Source organism: Barbus barbus (assembly GCF_936440315.1).
Source record: "Barbus barbus genome assembly, chromosome: 9".
Lineage (NCBI taxonomy): Eukaryota > Metazoa > Chordata > Actinopteri > Cypriniformes > Cyprinidae > Barbus > Barbus barbus.
The window spans coordinates 3,487,427-3,508,499 of NC_136737.1; the positions used below are offsets into that span (position 1 = coordinate 3,487,427).

Sequence of the window (21,073 nt, forward strand, 5' to 3'; positions counted from 1 at the left end):
CTCGCCCGCCATCTCCTCCTCTGGAGTCAGTCACAGCTCAAATCGCTGCGCGCCGTCCACAGTCCGGGGGAGCTCAATCGTGCAGCCAACGCGCTCTCACGACAGCTCACTTCCCCGGAGAATGGCGACTCCATCCCGAGACGATCCGGCTGATCTGGAGTCGATTCGGGGAAGCTCAGGTAGACCTGTTTGCTTCCCGCAAGTCCTCCCACTGCCAGCTGTATTTCTCCCTCGCCGAGGCACCCCTCGGCACGGACGCACTGGCACACAGCTGGCCTCGGGCTCTGCGCAAGTATGCGTTTCCCCCAGTGAGCCTGATCGCACAGACACTGTGCAAGGTCAGGGAGGACGAGGAGCAGGTCTTGTTGGTTGCGCCATATTGGCCCACCCAGACCTGGGTTCCGGAACTCACCCTCCTCGCGACAGCCCCTCCCTGGCGCATTCCTCTGAGGAAGGACCTTCTTTCTCAGGGGCTCGGCACCATACGGCACCCGCGTCCAGATCTGTGGAACCGCCATGTGCGGCTCCTGGATGGGACGCGGCAGACTTGAGTGGCCTGCCACAGGCTGAAGTGGAGTCTGTTCGCGGACTGGTGTTCTTCTCGTCAGGAGGACCCCCGAAGATGCACGATTGGAGTGGTGCTTTCTTCCTGCAAGAGAGGTTGGAGCGCAGGCTGTCGCCCTCCACCTTGAAAGTGTACGTGGCTCCTATTGCGGCCCATCACGATGCAGTGGACGGCCGGTCTATGGGGAAGCACGATCTCATCGTGAGGTTCCTGAGGGGTGCCAGAAGGTTAAATCCTCCTAGGCCACCCCTGATGCCCTCCTGGGATCTCTCTATTGTCCTGGCTGGACTTCAGAGGGGTCCCTTTGAGCCGCTGGACTCAGTCGAGCTGAAATTCCTGTCGCCAAGACAGCGCTCCTGACCGCGCTCACTTCCATCAAGAGGGTCGGGGACCTTCAAGCATTTTCGGTAAGCGAAGAGTGCCTTGTGTTTGGGCCGGCCTACTCTCACGTTGTCCTGAGACCCCGGCCTGGATACGTGCCTAAGGTTCCCACCACGCCTTTCCGCGATCAGGTGGTGAACCTGCAAGCACTGCCCTCGGAGGAGGCAGACCCAGCCTTCGCGTTGCTGTGTCCCGTAAGAGCGCTGCACATATACGTGGACCGCACCTGGAGCTTCAGAAGCTCTGAGCAGCTCTTTGTCTGCCACGGAGGTCAGCAGAAAGGGAAGGCTGTCTCCAAGCAGAGGTTGGCCCACTGGATAGTGGATGCCATCGCCTTGACGTACCAATCCCAAGGCGAGCCGTGCCCCCTCGGGGTGAGGGCTCACTCCACACGGAGTGTTGCCTCCTCCTATGCGCTGGCGCACGGCGCCTCTTTGGCAGACATCTGTGGAGCTGCGGGCTGGGCGACACCGAACACCTTCGCGAGATTTTACAGTCTCCGCGTTGAGCCAGTCTCTTCCCGTGTGTTGGGTAACAGGTAAGTGGCGGGAAGAGTTGGCCGGTGTCACGCTTGCTGCGCCATTTCCCCCTTACCCGGGGATACGAGCGCCTATTCTCTCCTCCAGTTAGTTCCCCGGACGGCGAACCCTGGCGGAGTTCCTCCAGCACCCCCGGCAGTCAGGCTGGGCGGAGCAGTCTGACGCCAGGCCCAGTACCGGTGTTAGCTTGCCCGGGTCTCCGGTCAGCCCCTGTACTCGGCTAGGTGCCCGTGCGGCCTGATTCCCTTCGGGTGATCCCACACGTGTAGTCATCCACGGTACGGTTTCCCTCATGGCAAACCCGTGTCTTCCCTTTGACAGAGCTCTGTCAGGCCCTGCGGGCAGCCTTCCTCCCTTCTCCTAGGTAGGATCTGCCCCAGGGTCCAGGCGTATGTAGCACCGCCCCAGGCTTGGGCCAGTCCATACCAGTGTCTCCACACGTTACCTCCCTTCGGGCAGGGTGTGGCCTCCGTAGCGCCCTTCTCCGGAAGGCTCGCTTCCCCGTCGTTACTGCCGGGCTGTAACAACAAACAGGAAAGACTTGAAGCAATCTTTCATAGAAGGTCGAAATCCCTTCCGATTTCTGGGGAAAGGAACAGCGGCTTGGCTATCTCCAGCAGCAATGTACTCAGTGGTCCCTGCGGGCACCAAGGTTAGCGAATTTGCGCTGGGGCGACGGGAAGGTTGCGACCTTCGCATCGCATTTGTCTGTCACGCACTAGCTTGTCAACATCTGCATGCCACAAGGTCGTGACGGGGTTCAGGTTGTGGCGCTTTCCATAGACCCCTAATGTCGTCACGACATAACTCGTAGTGACCGACAGATAGGGAACGTCTCGGTTACGTACGTAACCCTCGTTCCCTGATGGAGGGAACGGAGACGTTATGTCCCCATGCCACAATCTCGAACCATCGCTGGTTGCCAGGGACACGTTCTCGGCTCCTCAGCGGAAAACCTGATGAGTGGATGCACCTGTCGCCCTTTTATACCCGTATGCACGGGGAGTGGCTCAGGTATGCAAAATCCACTAGCCAAATTTCATTGGCGTTTTCTCTTATCAGAGGCAGTCGGGGCTTCCAAGTAAATCCCCTAATGTCGTCACGACATAACGTCTCCGTTCCCTCCATCAGGGAACGAGGGTTACGTACGTAACCGAGACGTTCTCAGGGCAGCATTGCATTTTATTGGTTCTCTCAGTCGTCCAATCAGCGACAGCAGGAGGCGGGACATGGATTATTAGATTTTTTTTCTCTCAGGACGCGGGAGACATCACGCAAAGGAGATTGAGATCGTTGCAGTTAAGGTAATGTGTTTTATGTTGAACTATATTACATTATTACATAAAAATGTCAAGATAATGAAGTATTTGGATTTTAAGTTAAGGTAATGTTGTGTTTTATGTTGAACTATATTACATTATTACATAAAAATGTCAAGATAATGAAGTATTTGGATTTTAAGTTAAGGTAATGTTGTGTTTTATGTTGAACTATATTAGATTATTACATTAAAATGTCAAGATAATGAAGTATTTGGATTTTAAGTAAAGCTTGTTTTTCTATCGAGCTGTTATTTAATTAGCTAACTTTAGCTAACTAATGTAAGTAAGCTAACTCGCAACATTAGCTAGCTAGCTCTAAGAAAGGATAATAGCTAATGTTAGTTTATATTCTATTATAACTTTTACTGGCTATAATAGCAAGTTACGCTGCTGTCATTGCACACTTTTGCTGTGGTAGTGTTGCTGCTTCCAGGGCATTTTGTCATAGCTACATACAACAAAAAGCTTAACTGCCCTTTAGTGCATTTTTGATGCATATATTCTAATACTGGTCTTAGAGCACCGTTTCGTATTTAAGCGCAACATTCATTTGCTGCTCTAAGGACATTTTTGCAGCATAAATTCTAACACTGCCCTCAGGGCACCTTACCGTATCTCCATGCAACATTCTAATACTGCCCTCAGGGCACCTTACCGTATCTCCATGCAACATTCTAATACTGCCCTCAGGGCACCTTACCGTATCTCCATGCAACATTCTAATACTGCCCTCAGGGCACCTTACCGTATCTCCATGCAACATTCTAAGGGGGAAGTCGTGGCCTAATGGTTAGAGAGTCGGACTCGTAATCGAAAGGTTGCGAGTTCGAGCCCCCGGCCGGCAGGAATTGTAGGTGGGGGGAGGGAACGTCCAGCGCTCTCTCCACCCTCAATACCACGACTGAGGTGCCCTTGAGCAAGGCACCGAACCCCCAACTGCTCCCCGGGCGCTGCAGCATGGCTGCCCACTGCTCCGGGTGTGTGTTCACGGTGTGTGTGTGTGTGTGTGTGGATTTGTTCACTACTCACTGCTGTGTGTGTGCACTTGGATGGGTTAAAGGCAGAGCACCAATTTCGAGTATGGGTCACCATACTTGACAATACGTCACGACTTTACTTTACTTTACTTTTCTAATACTGCCCTCAGGGCACCTTACCGTATCTCCATGCAAAATTCTAATACTGCCCTCAGGGCACCTTACCGTATCTCCATGCAACATTCTAATACTGCCCTCAGGGCAACTTACCGTATCTCCATGCAACATTCTAATACTGCTCTCAGGGCACCTTACCGTATCTCCATGCAACATTCTAATACTGCCCTCAGGGCACCTTACCGTATCTCCATGCAACATTTAATACTGCCCTCAGGGCACCTTACCGTATCTCCATGCAACATTCTAATACTGCCCTCAGGGCACCTTGCCGTATCTCCATGCAACATTCTAATACTGCCCTCAGGGCACCTTACCGTATCTCCATGCAACATTCTAATACTGCCCTCAGGGCACCTTACCGTATCTCCATGCAACATTTAATACTGCCCTCAGGGCACCTTACCGTATCTCCATGCAACATTCTAATACTGCCCTCAGGGCACCTTACCGTATCTCCATGCAACATTCTAATACTGCCCTCAGGGCACCTTACCGTATCTCCCTGCAACATTTAATACTGCCCTCAGGGCACCTTACCGTATCTCCATGCAAAATTCTAATACTGCTCTCAGGGCACCTTGCCGTATCTCCATGCAGCATTCTAATACTGCTCTCAGGGCACCTTACCGTATCTCCATGCAGCATTCTAATACTGCTCTTAGGGCACATTACCGTATCTCCATGCAACATTCTAATACTGCCCTCAGGGCACCTTACCGTATCTCCATGCAACATTCTAATACTGCTCTTAGGGCACCTTACCGTATCTCCATGCAACATTCTAATACTGCTCTTAGGGCACCTTACCGTATCTCCATGCAACATTCTAATACTGCCCTCAGGGCACCTTACCGTATCTCCATGCAACATTCTAATACTGCCCTCAGGGCACCTTACCGTATCTCCATGCAACATTCTAATACTGCCCTCAGGGCACCTTACCGTATCTCCCTGCAACATTTAATACTGCCCTCAGGGCACCTTACCGTATCTCCATGCAACATTCTAATACTGCCCTCAGGTCACCTTACCGTATCTCCATGCAACATTCTAATACTGCCCTCAGGGCACCTTACCGTATCTCCCTGCAACATTTAATACTGCCCTCAGGGCACCTTACCGTATCTCCCTGCAACATTTAATACTGCCCTCAGGGCACCTTACCGTATCTCCATGCAACATTCATTTGCTGCTCTTAGCACATTTTGTTGCAGATATTCTAATGCTGCCCTGAGGGTATCTTATAACATTAGATCTAGAATTGGCTGCTCTAAGGACATTTTTGCTGCATAAATTCTAATACTGCTCTCAGGGCACCTTACCGTATCTCCATGCGACAATCATTTGCTGCTATTAGCGCATTTGTTTCGCCTCAGGTATGTAAGTATCATAATCATAAGTACCCTTACAAAAAAGAAGTTTATTCAAGTGTGCTATTAGTATACTAATTTTAAACTAAGAATAAGAGAGTATGCTTTCAGTCTACTTTTTATACATTTATCAGAGATATACTTAACAACATTATACTTAGGTATACTTGGCTTATACTAACAAGTATACAGAGAAGTACAAGTATATTTGACCTATACTTGCACCTTTTGATCAAGATACACTAAAGAAAAGTATTCTTTCCGTATACAGAACGTTTAAGTATACTTGGCTTGTAGCTGTGCTTACTCTTGTAGTAGAGTAGCCTATTAAATAATTTTCAGACATATATGCTATTTGCTACATATTGCATGTTATGCCAAGCAAGCCACTGCAAAGAAGACCATATGAAAAGAACAATTATTTTCAATCTGGAGTATGTCTTTTGAGTATGTATATGTGTAGTCCAGTGGTAGTGTACATGTGAGTTAACTTCAAGTCTACTTAAATTACATTTAAAGGTATATTTCAAGTATAAAAACTAATACCTAAATAGAAACCTAGTAGTATACTTTGAAGTGCCAAAAAATATATAAATAGTAAACTATAAGTATGATATTAAGTTCACTTTAAAAAAACTTGCAGTATAAAAACTATTAAACCAGCAGTTTACTGAATACACTTAGAAGTGTACTGTACTTTCATAAACAAAAAAGTGGGCTAGAAGTATATAACTAGTAAACTAGCAGTATATCTATAAGTTCACTTATAGTATAGTTGCAGTACAAAATAAAACTTAAATATAAACTATTTGTGTACTCAAACTTTACTACTTTTACACTAAAAGTATACATAAAAGTATACTTTTATATACTACAAAGTGGGCCAATTTAGTCCCAAGAAGTATTAAAGTAGTACACTTATAAGTATACCACTAGTGCATTGGTATAAGTATACTTACTATGTAAAGAATACTTGGGAAATATACTTGAACTTTACTGAAGTTTACTTAATAAAATGAAACTTGAAGTATACTTTTTTTTTTTTTTTGGTGAGGGTAGTCATAACGATTCTCGTTTGGCTCTGTTCGAAGGCGGTCGCATTTTTCTTCCCTCCCTCCCTCCTGAACTTCCCTGCTTGCTCTCTTGTATTGTCCTGTCCTCTTAAGAGACTCTCGCTGCACTATTTGCAAAACCGAAATTATGGATCTGATCAACTGGTCTCTAAATGCAATTGACACCATCTTCTCGACTAGGAAAGCGGGATCTGGAGAACCGGAATGTCCCGCTGGGACGTTTGCTGCCGGCTACACGATGGACGCATGGGAGAGATGGCGGATCGTGTGTCTGGCGGCTCTCTCCGTGGAGGACATTGAAGACATCTTCTTATTCGGAACAATGATAACTGGGTTTCTGCTATTTGGATTAGGCGTTGCCCTAAATTATCAGAAAATTAAGGAGACGGGACTGGCTGTCCAAAACCTCTCACGGCTGCCCGTCATGATTGAGGCTGTAGGCAGAGCGGTCGCCTCGGAGACTGAGGCGATTAACCGCAATATGGATTCAATCACGGCTAAGCTCTCGGCTTTGGATAGAAAAATCGACGGACATGGAGATCAGAATGGACAATGAGAATTAGCTGTGAAACTGGAAGACAGCTGTTCGCACTAAGACAAAACAATCTTATCTCTTTCCGGCTTCCCACAACAGAACGGCTTGGCAAGGCCGCTCTGGTATCAACTCTCCGGTGAATACTGCAGGGAGACGCTCTTTCTTCCATTCCCTCCTCCCAAAAACACCTTGTTATTGTCGGGCGCTTGTGCTCTGTCCAAGGACGTTTCCATGGCAATTGCTATGTCGCATCACAACCTGCGAACTGAGTCGACTGGTTTGGAGTGCTGGCGAAACGGATTTCAAGGCATACGAACTCACACGAACTTACACATACACACACTCATACACCTCCCTAACCCCATCCCACGCCTTCGTCGCTTCATCCTGTCAGGCGTTAACGGGTCCGTGGGTTTGCGCTGAATGGCGGCTGGCCGGATGGCTGTTTCGTCTGAACTAGGATTACTATGCAAGTTATGTTCCTGTGTTGACTGTGCTTTATGCTGAGGTTTTTTGTCTGTTCTCGCGCTGCGTTCTCTTCCAAGAACGCAGTGCGAGGACACTTTTTTTTCTCCTTTCTTTCCTCTTTTCCATGTTATGCTGTATTTCTTCTTCTCTATTGCATTTCGTTGCCTTGTACCTACATGTGCAATGACAATAAATTGAATCCAATCCAATCCAATCCAATAAGTATCCCATTTACTGCTTCAGGAGAAATACATGTTTTTAAATTTTGTCTTTTGTCTTTTGTCTAGTTTGGAAAACTTGACCAAGCCAAATGAACAGTAAGTTATTCTTATACTATTTCTTTCCTAATCTATGTTAGTCATTTGCATCATCTGCATACATAATTATATTGTTTGCATAATTCGCATATTTACATCTGACCAGGTTTGGGACTTAATTTCTTTATCCATGCAGACTTAGAAACACTGAAGTCCCAAGGACTTCATCGTGAAGATGTCCTTGGGACAGTTGGGCCTTTTAAAATCTTTCTGGGCAGTTTGGAGGCACTTGTAGGCCCATCTGAACTTCCAGATGAGGTAATTTTCTATTTCTTTTCAAAAATTATTCTCTTCCACTTCTAGGCTATATAACTTTGTCAGCTTTTCACTTCACCTTGACTCTATTGTGTTTTATTGTAGTTTATATATTTGTTTATGTATTACTTCCTCAGGTAATGGATGCCCTATTTTACATAATCAGCAGGGTAACCCATACCTTTATAATACACTCTCACACACGCACACACACACATATACATACATCAGATATAGATATAACATCATTTAATGACTTAAACCATTTCTCTCCCTCGCTTAGAGCCAGCCTGGGACAGAGCCCATAAATAGCCAGGCTATGCGCCTGATTTTGGAAGGCAGCTCCAGGGCCAGGAGCACTTATTTTCTAAAAGTAAGAGTTATGTGCATGTTTAAGGTTATTGTTGAGTGCTACAGAAAACATTGGGTGTCATCAATGTTTTCTTCATTTCCTGTCAGAAAAACATTCTTAAAGGAGCCAGTGCCGTCTTCGGGCCCTACTTGGTGGGAGAGTGCCACTGGACCCTCTTTGTAGGTTGCTGTTAGGTTATATAGAGACTATTAGGCCCTTTTCACACCGGGTGCGTGGTGTGAGCGTGTCAGCTGCGTGGCGTGTCCGTTTTCATTTCGGCTCCCATTTTAACAGATTAGACCTTGCACACCGCCTGCGTGACACGCACATCTCAAACGCGTGCATGCTAGGAATAGGACTCACGCCTATTTTTCACGCCACACGCAAGCGTGTTGGAAGTGTTTCCATTCAAAACAGTGAAGAAAAAAATGATGTGAGGAAAAAAAAAACGTTTTAATTGGCAGAGAGGCTGCCGCACGAGACACGCTTCTGGTAAGCAAAGACATAGAAAACGCCACGCAGCTGCCACGCAACTGACACGCAACAGACACGCGACGTTCATGGGCCTTATGCGCAAAATAGCATCACACATTAGTTATCATTATTGTTGCTGTCGTGCCATTCTCATTTGTGTTGTTTGAGCTGTTAGTGCTTCACATTTTAAAAGTTTCAATGATTTTCAACACAGTCATTTCAAGATTGGTTGAAACTGCCCTTCAAACCTTTCTCATACGTTTTCCCATCTTCTGTATAGTATTGCAACTTGAAAGAGGGAACTATTACATACATTGACTCATTGGGGGAGCATCCACAGCGTTGCTCCAAAATCATTGAAAATTGGAGGTACACGGTTTTTGTATTGCTCTATAAAATGAGGTAATGAAACCTCAGAAGAGATCTCCTTCATAATTATATTCTCTAATCTTTCAGCTTATTTGCTGCTAGCAGAGGCTGCCAAAGGCCCTGGAAGTTCAAAAACAGGGACCATGACTTGCAAAATGACTCTGTGTCATGTGGAGTGTTCTCAATAATGGTACAATTTGGTCATTTTCTGCATAATGTTTCTGTTGTCTTTTGAAAATATAGATATTTTTAGTTTTTAACTTTAACTAGCAATTTTGAATGAAAGTTGCAGATCAAATATTAATGGCTCTTGGACATGGACATAGTGCTACCTTCAGCATAGGATACAGGAGTCATGATAGTATAATTATTAAATGAGCACCATCATTTTCTCTTGTAATAGTCCCTTGACATTTTTTTACCACAATTTGTTGCCTGCTCTATAAGGTTCAGTTATTATAAGTGATGTTATTTCATTAAAATAGACTTTCTGTTGCTCTTTTAGTTTGCAGAAATGATCCTCCAGGGACAACAAGGTCACCTCCAATGCCTCCCCATCTCCCAAGAGCGGGAGAGACTTGGGACTTTGTTGTTTAAGTCCCTTGGTAAGTAGTATACATTTGTACGGTATGGGTGCTCCTTATTGAGCTCTGCTGGCTACCTGTTGCTGTCACTGATGATTTGGAGTGGTAGCTTTAACTAGTAAATTCGGAGGATGGTCATACTTTGGACTGGTTATGGCTCTTGAAATATGTGAAGGTTACGGTTGCTTTTAATGTGTTTGTGTTATCCAGAATATCATTGTATTATACAAAGCATTTGTTTTTTCAGATAGTTCAGGCATTTGTACAGTCTGCTACAAGAAGATGTCAGGGAAGAAAAAGGCAAGTGCTAATGATATTTTATCTAAAGCAACATTCCGCTGTCAGATTAAAGCCAAGTACACAGCAGACGATTCTTTTGTCACTGATTGGTCTCTAGGGAGTCATTAACATAATCCTTGGGCAAGGAGTGAATCGGCAGTTAAATCTGTGATGACGAGGGGTCACATGTGACGTGTCATGATGTGTTGATAACCCAGACTCCACCTCATCAGGGACTGGGACTTAATTTGAATGACTCCCATGACTGGTCTGTGACAAAAGAATCGTTTGATGTGTACTTGGCATAACTATTTATCATGCAAAATCTTTTGCAGGAGACATGCTCATTCTGCTCTACAGAAAAGAGTTCAAAACCAGGTAGGACAACACACACACAAACAGGTTTGTTTACGGAGGCTACTCTTAGTTGGCCCCAGCGTTGTTACTGATGTTAGTTAGATTGCAGTGGCTACACATACTGTATTTTATATTCTATTTATGCACATTACATTACACTAGCAATGTAATGTTTCATACAGCGCCCAACAAATTTGTAGGCACCCCTGTTAAAGGTGACTGAAAAACTTATTGAAAATCACAATTTGAGAATGTCACATATTTCCAATGTAGATTCTTTTTATTTATTAACAGAGGCAGAAACAGCTGAGATGGGGACCGCAGAGGCAGTTGAAGGTAAAACATGTATTTCTGAGATTTTATTCAGAGTTACACACACACCCTTTGTTTTTGTTTTTTCATGTGTCAATAGTAGCAAAACCGAAGGTGGAGGTTGTTGCAGGTAAACAATTAATTCGTTCTGTTGAGTTATACAGGATAATCATTTTTATTTATAAAATTTGAATGTCAATTTGACTTCCTGTCTGTTACGTGCAAATGATGCAGATACATCAGATGCAGAGGAAGAGGAGGAGGAGGCATCAGAGAAAATGGGTACCAGTGTATAATATTATGATACTGTACTTTATATGATATACTGTACTTTACATACTGTATTTTATATTCTATTTATGCACGTTACATTACACTAGCAATGTAATGTTTCATACAGCGCCCAACAAATTTGTAGGCACCCCTGTTAAAGATGACTGAAAAACTTATTGAAAATCACAATTTGAGAATGTCACATATTTCCAATGTAGATTCTTTTTATTTATTAACAGAGGCAGAAACAGCTGAGATGGGGACCGCAGAGGCAGTTGAAGGTAAAACATGTATTTCTGAGATTTTATTCAGAGTTAACAATTAATTAGTTCTGCTGAGTTATACAGGATAATCATTTTTATTTACAAAATTTGAATGTCAATTTGACTTCCTGTCTGTTGAAATTATGCAGATACATCAGATGAAGAGGAGAAGGAGGAGGCATCGGAGAAAAAGGGTATATAATATTATGATACTGTACTTTTATATTCTATCTATACATTTAAGGTGGATAGGATGGACTGATTGTTAACTTGCTGGCACACATATACAAAGTTGGGCTCAAATAAGATATTTTGTAGTCCGAGTGAGTATAGAAGGAGCAGAATACACTATACTGTTTATACTTTATGTGGTGTTATATGGACCCGTGTCTGCAATGAAGCTTTATTATTATAATGTTGCCCTGCGAGCTATTTGGATTTTGCTCTACAGGTCAGCATGGATACCAAGACTGGTTCTATGCTCATGTTAAGCCCAATGTCTTTGGTATCATTGGTCTGATTGGCTGTACAGTTTGCCCAATTGGTTCTTAGAGGCACAGGTAGCCTCCGCGATCGACAGTTGGAACAACAGCTCAATTTCCAATTCAGCTGATGTATATGCACGATTCCACATCTCATTCCTGTAGTATTAATCATCTCTAGTATCTGCATTTAAAAAGAGCATGGGACTTATGTACAAAGCTTGCATACACTCAAAGCAGCTGCGCACGCCTCTTCTCATGCACACATTCAGATGTACAAAGACTACTTGAACGTGAGTGTGCAGTCATGTGATATAGGCCGTCTCGCTCCATGTTTTCAATGCCTAATGAAGATCCGATGGGATTGAAACGTTGCGTTTTCAAGTAAATAAATTTCCTTTTGGAGCATAAACAGGGGGCAGACCACCTCTTGTACTATATTTGATACAATTGATTTTTTTGGATGTGCGCACCACTCTTCTCTCTAATTTATTGGCACCCTAATTTCAACAGGGGTGCCAATAAATATTTCATTATTACCATTGAAATGACACTGAACTGAAATGACATTTAACAACATGTGTATGTATTCTTTATTGAAGATGGATTCTATGTGGACAGCCTGTTGAAGGTGGCGTCTTCAAAGAAAGCTAAAAGGTTGGTAATGCTACGACTAGAGTTGGGTTGGGTGGGTGTGCATTTTTATATGACAAATTGACTTGATAGAGGCAAGAGTGCAGATAACATCAGTAGAACATGTGTGTTATGTGCCTAATGCAACTAATGCAAAAAAACAGGTAAAACTACAAACTATGTAGAGTAATGAGTAATGGCTTATGGCTAGAGTAATGGCTTATTTGTCAAACAATATGATGTTGTTCACTTAAGCCTCATGGTTTTATAGGTGATCTTTGTCTACAGATATGTTGGTTTTTGATGTTCACAAAAAATGATGTGTTATCATTGCACAGGCACTTTGTTTCAGTAGAGGAGCTGCAGAGGAGATGCTCTGCACCAGAAAAATTCTCTGGTCACCTCATGGTGACTTATTTGAGGAAGGCAAAGGGGAAAAAAAAGGAGCTTGTGAGGGAATTGAAAGAGGCAGGGGTGCAGCTGAGTCCGTATGGCTCAAACACTACAATGTGCACCAAACTAGTTGAAGGTAACATATATGCAGTCAGAACTAGGCGAGTTCTTAAAGGTGTACATTCAAACAGACTCCCTTATTATTGAATTAGGTGTTCCCACCAAAGGTTGTAGAACTGCAAGTTTTAGAATGTCAGCCATGTTGGAGGCATAAGTAGCCTAGGTGAATGAATGAGGCATAGGCAAACAAATGCAAATGGCCATACAGTTTAACAAAATGTAAACTGTTTAGTAACTAAAATATAAACTACATTAGTAACATGTTAATGTCTCATTTACTCATTGGCTCCTTTTGTGTCACAGAGGAGTGCCAAGGTCTTGCTAAAGACCTAGGATATTTGACCAAGGAAATACCCTTCAAAATCATAGGCCAGCAGCTGGCCGAGCGAGGCTGCAGAAGAGAGGATCTTGACTTGAGGTAAAATATGCATACAGATATTCTTTTCCTTCCACTTTTTAAGTCTTTCTCCTTCTGAATTGGCATAATATTGTTATGCCAGTGCTTTCACTCAATTCGTAATTGTACTGTATACAAGGGTGTAAATCCCAGGGGGGTCAGGACCCCTCCCATCTAAGGGTTGTCCCTTTTTTATTTTATTCACATTAAACATCGGATGACGTTTTTCTTTTCTTAAATAGAAATGATGCTGACTAATTAATAAATTAGTGACAAAGTTCACTATGTTAGTGTAATATAATGTAACGTTACGTAGCTTGAATGCACCCACTACAACTAACGTGTACACGACGATAAGCCTAACGTTACGTGTGTGAACTGATATTAGGGTTAATATTGAAGATCTACAGTTGTGTTTTGCTCAATATGAAGTTAAGTGGCCAATCAGTTAAATATATATCCTCTGTCCCCGACGAAACCTAATATTTATGTGGAGGACGCAAGATCATTTTATAATTATAATATGACCACGTGGTGAAACTATGAATTTATATAAAGATTTGTGTTGTTGTTGCCCAGATAAAATGACAGAGAAAAGAAAAACGGACATCAGATCTTTTTTCAGTAGGCCTACACCAAAACGCCAAGTATATAACCTATATAACTATAACTTAAAACATTTATTTGTTACAAAAGCATTGTATTTCTTTTATATGGGGACACTTTTTCAAAATTAGTCATTGTTTTAAGTTGTTTTTGTGGCTTGATTGTAAACAACTTAAAAATAAATAAATGGTATTTTTATTTATAATTTATTTAGCTTTTTCATTGAATCAAGAGAAACACTGAAAAGAAGGGTATTGGCACAGTCTCCATGCTACACTAATGATAGTATTAAGGCTTTCCGCTGTGTACACAAATCCTTTACAAGTATAATTGTGGCTGTATTATTTGTGTCCCCTTCAAAAATTGCTCTTCAGACATTTTGTTTATTGTCCCCCCCCCTACTGTTAGATCAGATTTACGCCCATGACTGTATATAATGTAACTTGTCTCAGAGATTTCTTTTGTTTGTTTACAGAGCTGAACTCGACATAATCGAACAAGTGTTGGGCGACAACATGGACATGTATTCAAAGGTCACACACACACTTGGACCCCAAGTATGCCAGGTTGTGTTTCAGATCATCAGAGAGTGCCTTGTTGCAAAAGCAAGGGCTCTAGAAAATTGAATTTTGACACTATTTCTGACACAATTACACTATGTGCTGCAAACTGTTCACTGTACTGTACTATTCACTGTTAAATCACTGCAAAAAATGCAATTAAACAATATTTTTTGGTTAAATCTGTTTATTATTATTATTTAGCGCTTGTATCTTCTTGTTTTGTGCTTTTTGTAAAGCTCTCGTTTGGCTTGCTCTATCCGCTGGCGATAAGCATGAAGTGCATGTATTTTTCGTTTTCTTGAAACAATGCCAAAACGATTGAAGGCCACTGTGTGTGCCCTCTTCACTGTAGTGTACAGGTCACTACTATACATGTAATTTTCTGATTTGCTCCACTCCAGTAAATCTGTCAACATAGACTGAAGTTGAACTTGTGCATTGACATTTGTTGGCACAAACAGATTTTCGCTTCCAGCAGTGGGACATGTAGTGGGACATGTAGAATGTGAATTGTTGGTGGTTTGCAGGCAGTCAGCAACATGTAAGCACACACACTTTTGACCATAACTGTTGACAGCACAGGTACAAAAGGCAGGGTCACCAGTAAATACAAATGTGGCACTTACATCAGTGGGGTGAACAGTGATGAAATCACCATCAACGTAGTACTGTTTTTTGGCAACAATATCTCTAGCCATGTCAGCACGTAGCTGTGCAATATCAATACATTTATGTGCTTCCGTGTATGCTGATACAATATGTGTGCATACATTTCCCTTATCATACAATCCACAGTCACACTGCATCTTGACTAGATCCACAGTGTTCAAAGTTGAATCTGAGTTGGGGCCTGCCCCTGTTTGCACAGAGCACTTTCCTTGCTCATTTATCAGGATCTGCTGTCCCACTGTGCTCTTGGCTGCTGTAGATGTTGATGCTGACGAGGAGACCCTCAGTCTTCCTGCATCTGCCAAGTCGTCCAGGTAGCTACATTAACAAAAGAGCATTTAGTCTGAGGATAACAGGCATTGTTGTGTATAAAATGAAATATAGTATTGACCTTTTTAATCACAGAAATTGATCATTTGTAATTAATTCAATTCTCATTTAATTCCAATCATGCAGGACATGTAACAGAGGACAGTATTGTGAGCATAGAATTAGTCGTTTCAAGTATCTGAACGATAACATTACCAAACTTACTTAACACTTACTCAAATGGCATTACAGAATTAATATCTTAATAGGCGGTGTGACCAAAATGAATGCAATAAACATCACTACGTTATACTGGCCTTACCAATAATATTTTTGAATATCACCACATAGCAAGTGAAGAAGTTGATCAACTCTTCTGTTTGCCTCTCCCCTTAGGAACTGGTATTTAAGCGCCAGAAAAAACCTAAAAGGGGAAAACAATAATATACTGTTATGAGTAAATCATAGATTGAGAAAACAATACTCACTCAGTGTTGGGGAGATAGGATTGTGATATTGGAAACTTTGGAAATGATAACTTAATTTGAAAATACAAAAAAACGTTTCCAAATGTGACCAGAAAAATTGTGTTCAGTGGCAGATTAGAAGAGAAATGTGCCGTCTAGGGAACCAAATGTTCCCGATCATGAGTTACTTTTTTGTTTTATATCATGCATTGTAATGTTTGAAAAAACATGATTATTAATCTTTGACTACCTCTCTGCCTTATTGTTGGTGTCACTGCTGTTGTGCTCAAACAGTCGTCCAAAATTGGCCCATAGTGCTGCATGTGGAAGCCAGTGCACCTTCAGGTATGTTGTCACTCGATTGCTGCCAAGCTGGGCATTAAGGTCATGGCACACGCTAGTGGAAACTGTCACAAAATCTTCCTCCTGAAATCATACCATACATATATTATGGTTGCCAGTTTAGAGTACCCAACACAGACGAAACAAGGGTAATAGCAGATATCGAGACACATACAATTTTATATATCTATCATAGTTACCGTTATGCAAGCTTTCATTCTGGTCATGGCATGAATGACGATGTGTCTTTTGTCAGGTGACAGGTTCCCACCATCTCTTGATGTAACCCAGCGATGTACAGCCTTTAATACACAATATATGGCACTGTAAATGAGGCTACATTGTTTTTTTAGAAGCTACAGCAGGCATATGATATCAAAATTGTAAATCAATTTATTTACCACCAAACAGAATGTTCAAAGTACCTACTTGTGCATTTCTTAAATGCAATCAGTACCTGGAGAACATGAAACCAACAGAGGAGAACTTTGGTTTTGGGGAAAACTTCTCTTATGGCATTGAGCTCTTTCAAGTCTCTGTCAATCATAACTGACCTAGGAAAAATAAGACCAGACTCCAGATAATAATATTGCAGAATACTGGAGTATCACAATTTCATCTAGGCAAATGTAGTAAATTGACCATTGTTTAAGTTACAAAAGGTATTCAATTATCTCTCAGTATTACAACTCCTTTGTGCTTGTATGGGTATTGGGCTTTTGAAAAGAACTGTTCTCACCTTGGGTAAAAGTTTGGATTGCTTGAACAAAGCATGTTCAAGCAAAGCTCAAGTATTGCTGAGGATTCCTGGCTCATTATTAGGTATGCAAATGGAACTCCTCTTCCAGTTTGATTGACAAGTACAAGGGCATACAGGGCATACCCATATGATGTCAAACCTTTGTAGGAGGCGTCCATAAAAACCATGGGGTGGGGGTTCTCTTGGAGTAGAGCCTTCTGTTGTGGTGTCTGGACAACAATAACCAGTGGCTGGTCTTTTGTCAAAGGTTGAAAAAAGCAAATATTTTCTTTCAGTTCACCTGTCACCAGCTTTTCCACACTCACAGCGTCATCGATGTCCGGCAAAGTGAAGATACGGAGGTGGCGTTTTACCAACCTTACATCTTCTGGAGTTAGGAAAAAACGCCTGTCATGCTTATCGGTGTAACCCCGACTACATGCCCAATCACAACTTTTTATGACAATCTGTGATATAGATAGACCTTGCGTGAGCCATATCTCGACAAATCCTAACAATTCTGGATTAATTGCATTTTTCTTCCTCTCTTCAGGGTTTGACAAATCATGTCCCGTGTGTGTTAATTGCTGCCGAACTACTACTGCTGTGAAACCGGTCTCCTCTATAAATTTAAACGACACATAGGCTTCACAGGAATTGGCCCTCGTTTCACATGCCTTGCCCATGCTTTTTCCTGTTGGTTTGTTGCCTCTTTCACAGGCATGGAAATAATAATTTTTGCTGTTCTGTTTTGCCGCCAAGAAAAAGGTCTTTGTTTTCTTCTGTAGTTCTTCTACATAGTTCTCCATAAACTCTGTTTTCTTGTCCCCATGAACAATTTTGATATCCGTGGAAACACGGGAATCTTTTTCTATTCTCAGTTTCCTTCGGATGCCCTCGATCCATAGCTGCTCCATTATCTGCAGTTGATATAAACAATACAGCTTTAAGAAAACAATAATTTTATGAAACATTTCAGAAATAGACACAGCATACCTGAATGTTACCGGATTAGAAGAAAACTAGTTGTATGTTTGCAAATTTCAGTACTACACAGAAAGCAGCACATGAAGTAAAACAATTTTACTAAAAAATAAAACAAATTTTATTTTTCTATGTACATTTCTGAAATGCACTTTCTGTAAAGCTGCTTTGAAACAATGTGTATTGTGAAAAGCGCTATACAAATAAATTTGAATTGAATTGAAGTACCCTGAGATTTGTGTTGTTCCATTTACATACTATAAGGTGCTCTAAGAGCAGTATTAGCATGTGTATGAGTAGGGATGCAGTAGTATAAGAAAGTGTGCCACTAATGCCCATAGAGCAGCCAATTAATGTTGCAGGTAGATATTATAAGGTGCCCTGAGAGCAGTACTAGAATACTTGCAGCAAAAATCTCCTTAGAGCAGCCAATTGTAGATCTAATGTCATAGCAGCATTAGAATATCTGCAACAAAAATGCGCTAAGAGCAGCAAATGAATGTTGCATGGAGATACGGTAAGGTGCCCTGAGGGCAATATTAGAATGTTGCATGGAGATACGGTAAGGTGCCCTGAGGGCAGTATTAGAATGTTGCATGGAGATACGGTAAGGTGCCCTGAGGGCAGTATTAGAATGTTGCATGGAGATACGGTAAGGTGCCCTGAGGGCAGTATTAGAATGTTGCATGGAGATACGGTAAGGTGCCCTGAGGGCAGTATTAGAATGTTGCATGGAAATACGGTAAAGTGCCCTGAGGGCAGTATTACAATGTTGCATGGAGATACGGTAAGGTGCCCTGAGGGCAGTATTAGAATGTTGCATGGAGATACGGTAAGGTGCCCTGAGGGCAGTATTAGAATGTTGCATGGAGATACGGTAAGGTGCCCTGAGGGCAGTATTAGAATGTTGCATGGAAATACGGTAAGGTGCCCTGAGGGCAGTATTACAATGTTGCATGGAGATACGGTAAGGTGCCCTGAGGGCAGTATTAGAATGTTGCATGGAGATACGGTAAGGTGCCCTGAGGGCAGTATTAGAATGTTGCATGGAGATACGGTAAGGTTCCCTGAGGGCAGTATTAGAATGTTGCATGGAGATACGGTAAGGTGCCCTGAGGGCAGTATTAGAATGTTGCATGGAGATACGGCAAGGTGCCCTGAGGGCAGTATTAGAATGTTGCATGGAGATACGGTAAGGTGCCCTAAGAGCAGTATTAGAATGTTGCATGGAGATACGGTAAGGTGACCTGAGGGCAGTATTAGAATGTTGCATGGAGATACGGCAAGGTGCCCTGAGGGCAGTATTAGAATGTTGCATGGAGATACGGCAAGGTGCCCTGAGAGCAGTATTAGAATGTTGCATGGAGATACGGTAAGGTGCCCTGAGGGCAGTATTAGAATGTTGCATGGAGATACGGTAAGGTGCCCTGAGGGCAGTATTAGAATGTTGCATGGAGATACGGTAAGGTGCCCTGAGGGCAGTATTAGAATGTTGCATGGAGATACGGTAAGGTGCCCTGAGGGCAGTATTAGAATGTTGCATGGAAATACGGTAAGGTGCCCTGAGGGCAGTATTACAATGTTGCATGGAGATACGGTAAGGTGCCCTGAGGGCAGTATTAGAATGTTGCATGGAGATACGGTAAGGTGCCCTGAGGGCAGTATTAGAATGTTGCATGGAGATACGGTAAGGTGCCCTGAGGGCAGTATTAGACTGTTGCATGGAGATACGGTAAGGTGCCCTGAGGGCAGTATTAGAATGTTGCATGGAGATACGGTAAGGTGCCCTGAGGGCAGTATTAGAATGTTGCATGGAAATACGGTAAGGTGCCCTGAGGGCAGTATTACAATGTTGCATGGAGATACGGTAAGGTGCCCTGAGGGCAGTATTAGAATGTTGCATGGAGATACGGTAAGGTGCCCTGAGGGCAGTATTAGAATGTTGCATGGAGATACGGTAAGGTGCCCTGAGGGCAGTATTAGACTGTTGCATGGAGATACGGTAAGGTGCCCTGAGGGCAGTATTAGAATGTTGCATGGAGATACGGTAAGGTGCCCTGAGGGCAGTATTAGAATGTTGCATGGAGATACGGTAAGGTGCCCTGAGGGCAGTATTAGAATGTTGCATGGAGATACGGTAAGGTGCCCTGAGGGCAGTATTAGAATGTTGCATGGAGATACGGCAAGGTGCCCTGAGGGCAGTATTAGAATGTTGCATGGAGATACGGTAAGGTGCCCTAAGAGCAGTATTAGAATGTTGCATGGAGATACGGTAAGGTGACCTGAGGGCAGTATTAGAATGTTGCATGGAGATACGGCAAGGTGCCCTGAGGGCAGTATTAGAATGTTGCATGGAGATACGGCAAGGTGCCCTGAGAGCAGTATTAGAATGTTGCATGGAGATACGGTAAGGTGCCCTGAGGGCAGTATTAGAATGTTGCATGGAGATACGGTAAGGTGCCCTGAGGGCAGTATTAGAATGTTGCATGGAGATACGGTAAGGTGCCCTGAGGGCAGTATTAGAATGTTGCATGGAGATACGGTAAGGTGCCCTGAGGGCAGTATTAGAATGTTGCATGGAGATACGGTAAGGTGCCCTGAGGGCAGTATTAGAATTTATGCTGCAAAAATGTCCTTAGAGCAGCAAATGAATGTTGCGCTTAAATACGAAACGGTGCTCTAAGACCAGTATTAGAATATATGCATCAAAAATGCAGTAAAGAGCAGTTAAGCTTTTTGTTGTATGTAGCTATGACAAAATGCCCTGGAAGCAGCAACACTACCACAGCAAAAGTGTGCAATGACAGCAGCGTAACTTGCTATTATAGCCAGTAAAAGTTATAATAGAATATAAACTAACATTAGCTATTATCCTTTCTTAGAGCTAGCTAGCTAATGTTGCGAGTTAGCTTACTTACATTAGTTAGCTAGCTAGTTAAATAACAGCTCGATAGAAAAACAAGCTTTACTTGTTATATATACACTTCATTATATGTCTAATTATAATTATCTTGACATTTTAATGTAATAATCTAATATAGTTCAACAAAACATAACATTACCTTAACTGCAACGATATCCTTAGCGTGATGTCTCCACTCTCCAGGATGTCTCCCGCGTCCTG

The 21,073-nt window shown here is 42.7% G+C and overlaps 2 protein-coding genes across 5 annotated transcripts; one reads left to right on the plus strand and one right to left on the minus strand.

Moving 5' to 3' along the window:
* The first annotated feature begins 2,474 nt into the window (after positions 1-2,474).
* LOC306874829 (uncharacterized protein) lies at positions 2,475-14,615 on the plus strand. Of its 4 annotated transcripts, none has more exons than XM_079425107.1 (20): positions 2,682-2,789; positions 7,698-7,727; positions 7,864-7,985; positions 8,120-8,152; positions 8,266-8,355; positions 8,442-8,513; positions 9,089-9,177; positions 9,265-9,367; positions 9,683-9,782; positions 10,009-10,061; positions 10,376-10,418; positions 10,692-10,733; positions 10,810-10,839; positions 10,944-10,991; positions 11,222-11,263; positions 11,395-11,439; positions 12,330-12,384; positions 12,699-12,889; positions 13,177-13,291; positions 14,352-14,615. In XM_079425107.1, the coding sequence occupies exons 2-20, from the start codon at positions 7,721-7,723 to the stop codon at positions 14,500-14,502; spliced, it is 1,431 nt and encodes a 476-aa protein (XP_079281233.1). In that variant the 5' UTR covers positions 2,682-2,789; positions 7,698-7,720; the 3' UTR covers positions 14,503-14,615. The 4 variants fall into 4 exon arrangements, 2 of the variants coding, with proteins under 2 accessions (XP_079281233.1, XP_079281232.1); XM_079425106.1 differs by having other exon boundaries at positions 2,742-2,789; positions 7,834-7,985; XR_013784666.1 differs by lacking the exon at positions 12,699-12,889 and having other exon boundaries at positions 2,475-2,789.
* On the minus strand, positions 14,612-21,066 carry LOC306874828 (uncharacterized protein). The gene is made up of 7 exons (XM_079425105.1): positions 21,012-21,066; positions 16,966-17,885; positions 16,684-16,780; positions 16,427-16,528; positions 16,135-16,310; positions 15,740-15,841; positions 14,612-15,426 (listed from the first exon to the last, which is right to left on the minus strand). The coding sequence occupies exons 2-7, from the start codon at positions 17,880-17,882 to the stop codon at positions 14,637-14,639; spliced, it is 2,184 nt and encodes a 727-aa protein (XP_079281231.1). The 5' UTR covers positions 17,883-17,885; positions 21,012-21,066; the 3' UTR covers positions 14,612-14,636.
* Between the last annotated feature and the right edge of the window lie 7 nt (positions 21,067-21,073).

What these genes read in the sequence shown, in the direction of transcription:
- LOC306874829 (XM_079425106.1), top strand. An exon ending in AGAAAAGAGTTCAAAACCAG is followed by an intron (nt 10,419 to 10,691) that starts GTAGGACAACAC and finishes ATTTATTAACAG; the next exon opens with AGGCAGAAACAGCTGAGATG. An exon ending in GGAGGCATCGGAGAAAAAGG is followed by an intron (nt 11,440 to 12,329) that starts GTATATAATATT and finishes TCTTTATTGAAG; the next exon opens with ATGGATTCTATGTGGACAGC.
- LOC306874828 (XM_079425105.1), bottom strand. Translation starts at nt 17,882, where the DNA reads ATGGAGCAGCTATGGATCGAGGGCATCCGAAGGAAACTGAGAATAGAA. An exon ending in GAATGAAAGCTTGCATAACG is followed by an intron (nt 16,311 to 16,426) that starts GTAACTATGATA and finishes GTATGATTTCAG; the next exon opens with GAGGAAGATTTTGTGACAGT. An exon ending in ACCAACAATAAGGCAGAGAG is followed by an intron (nt 15,842 to 16,134) that starts GTAGTCAAAGAT and finishes TTCCCCTTTTAG; the next exon opens with GTTTTTTCTGGCGCTTAAAT.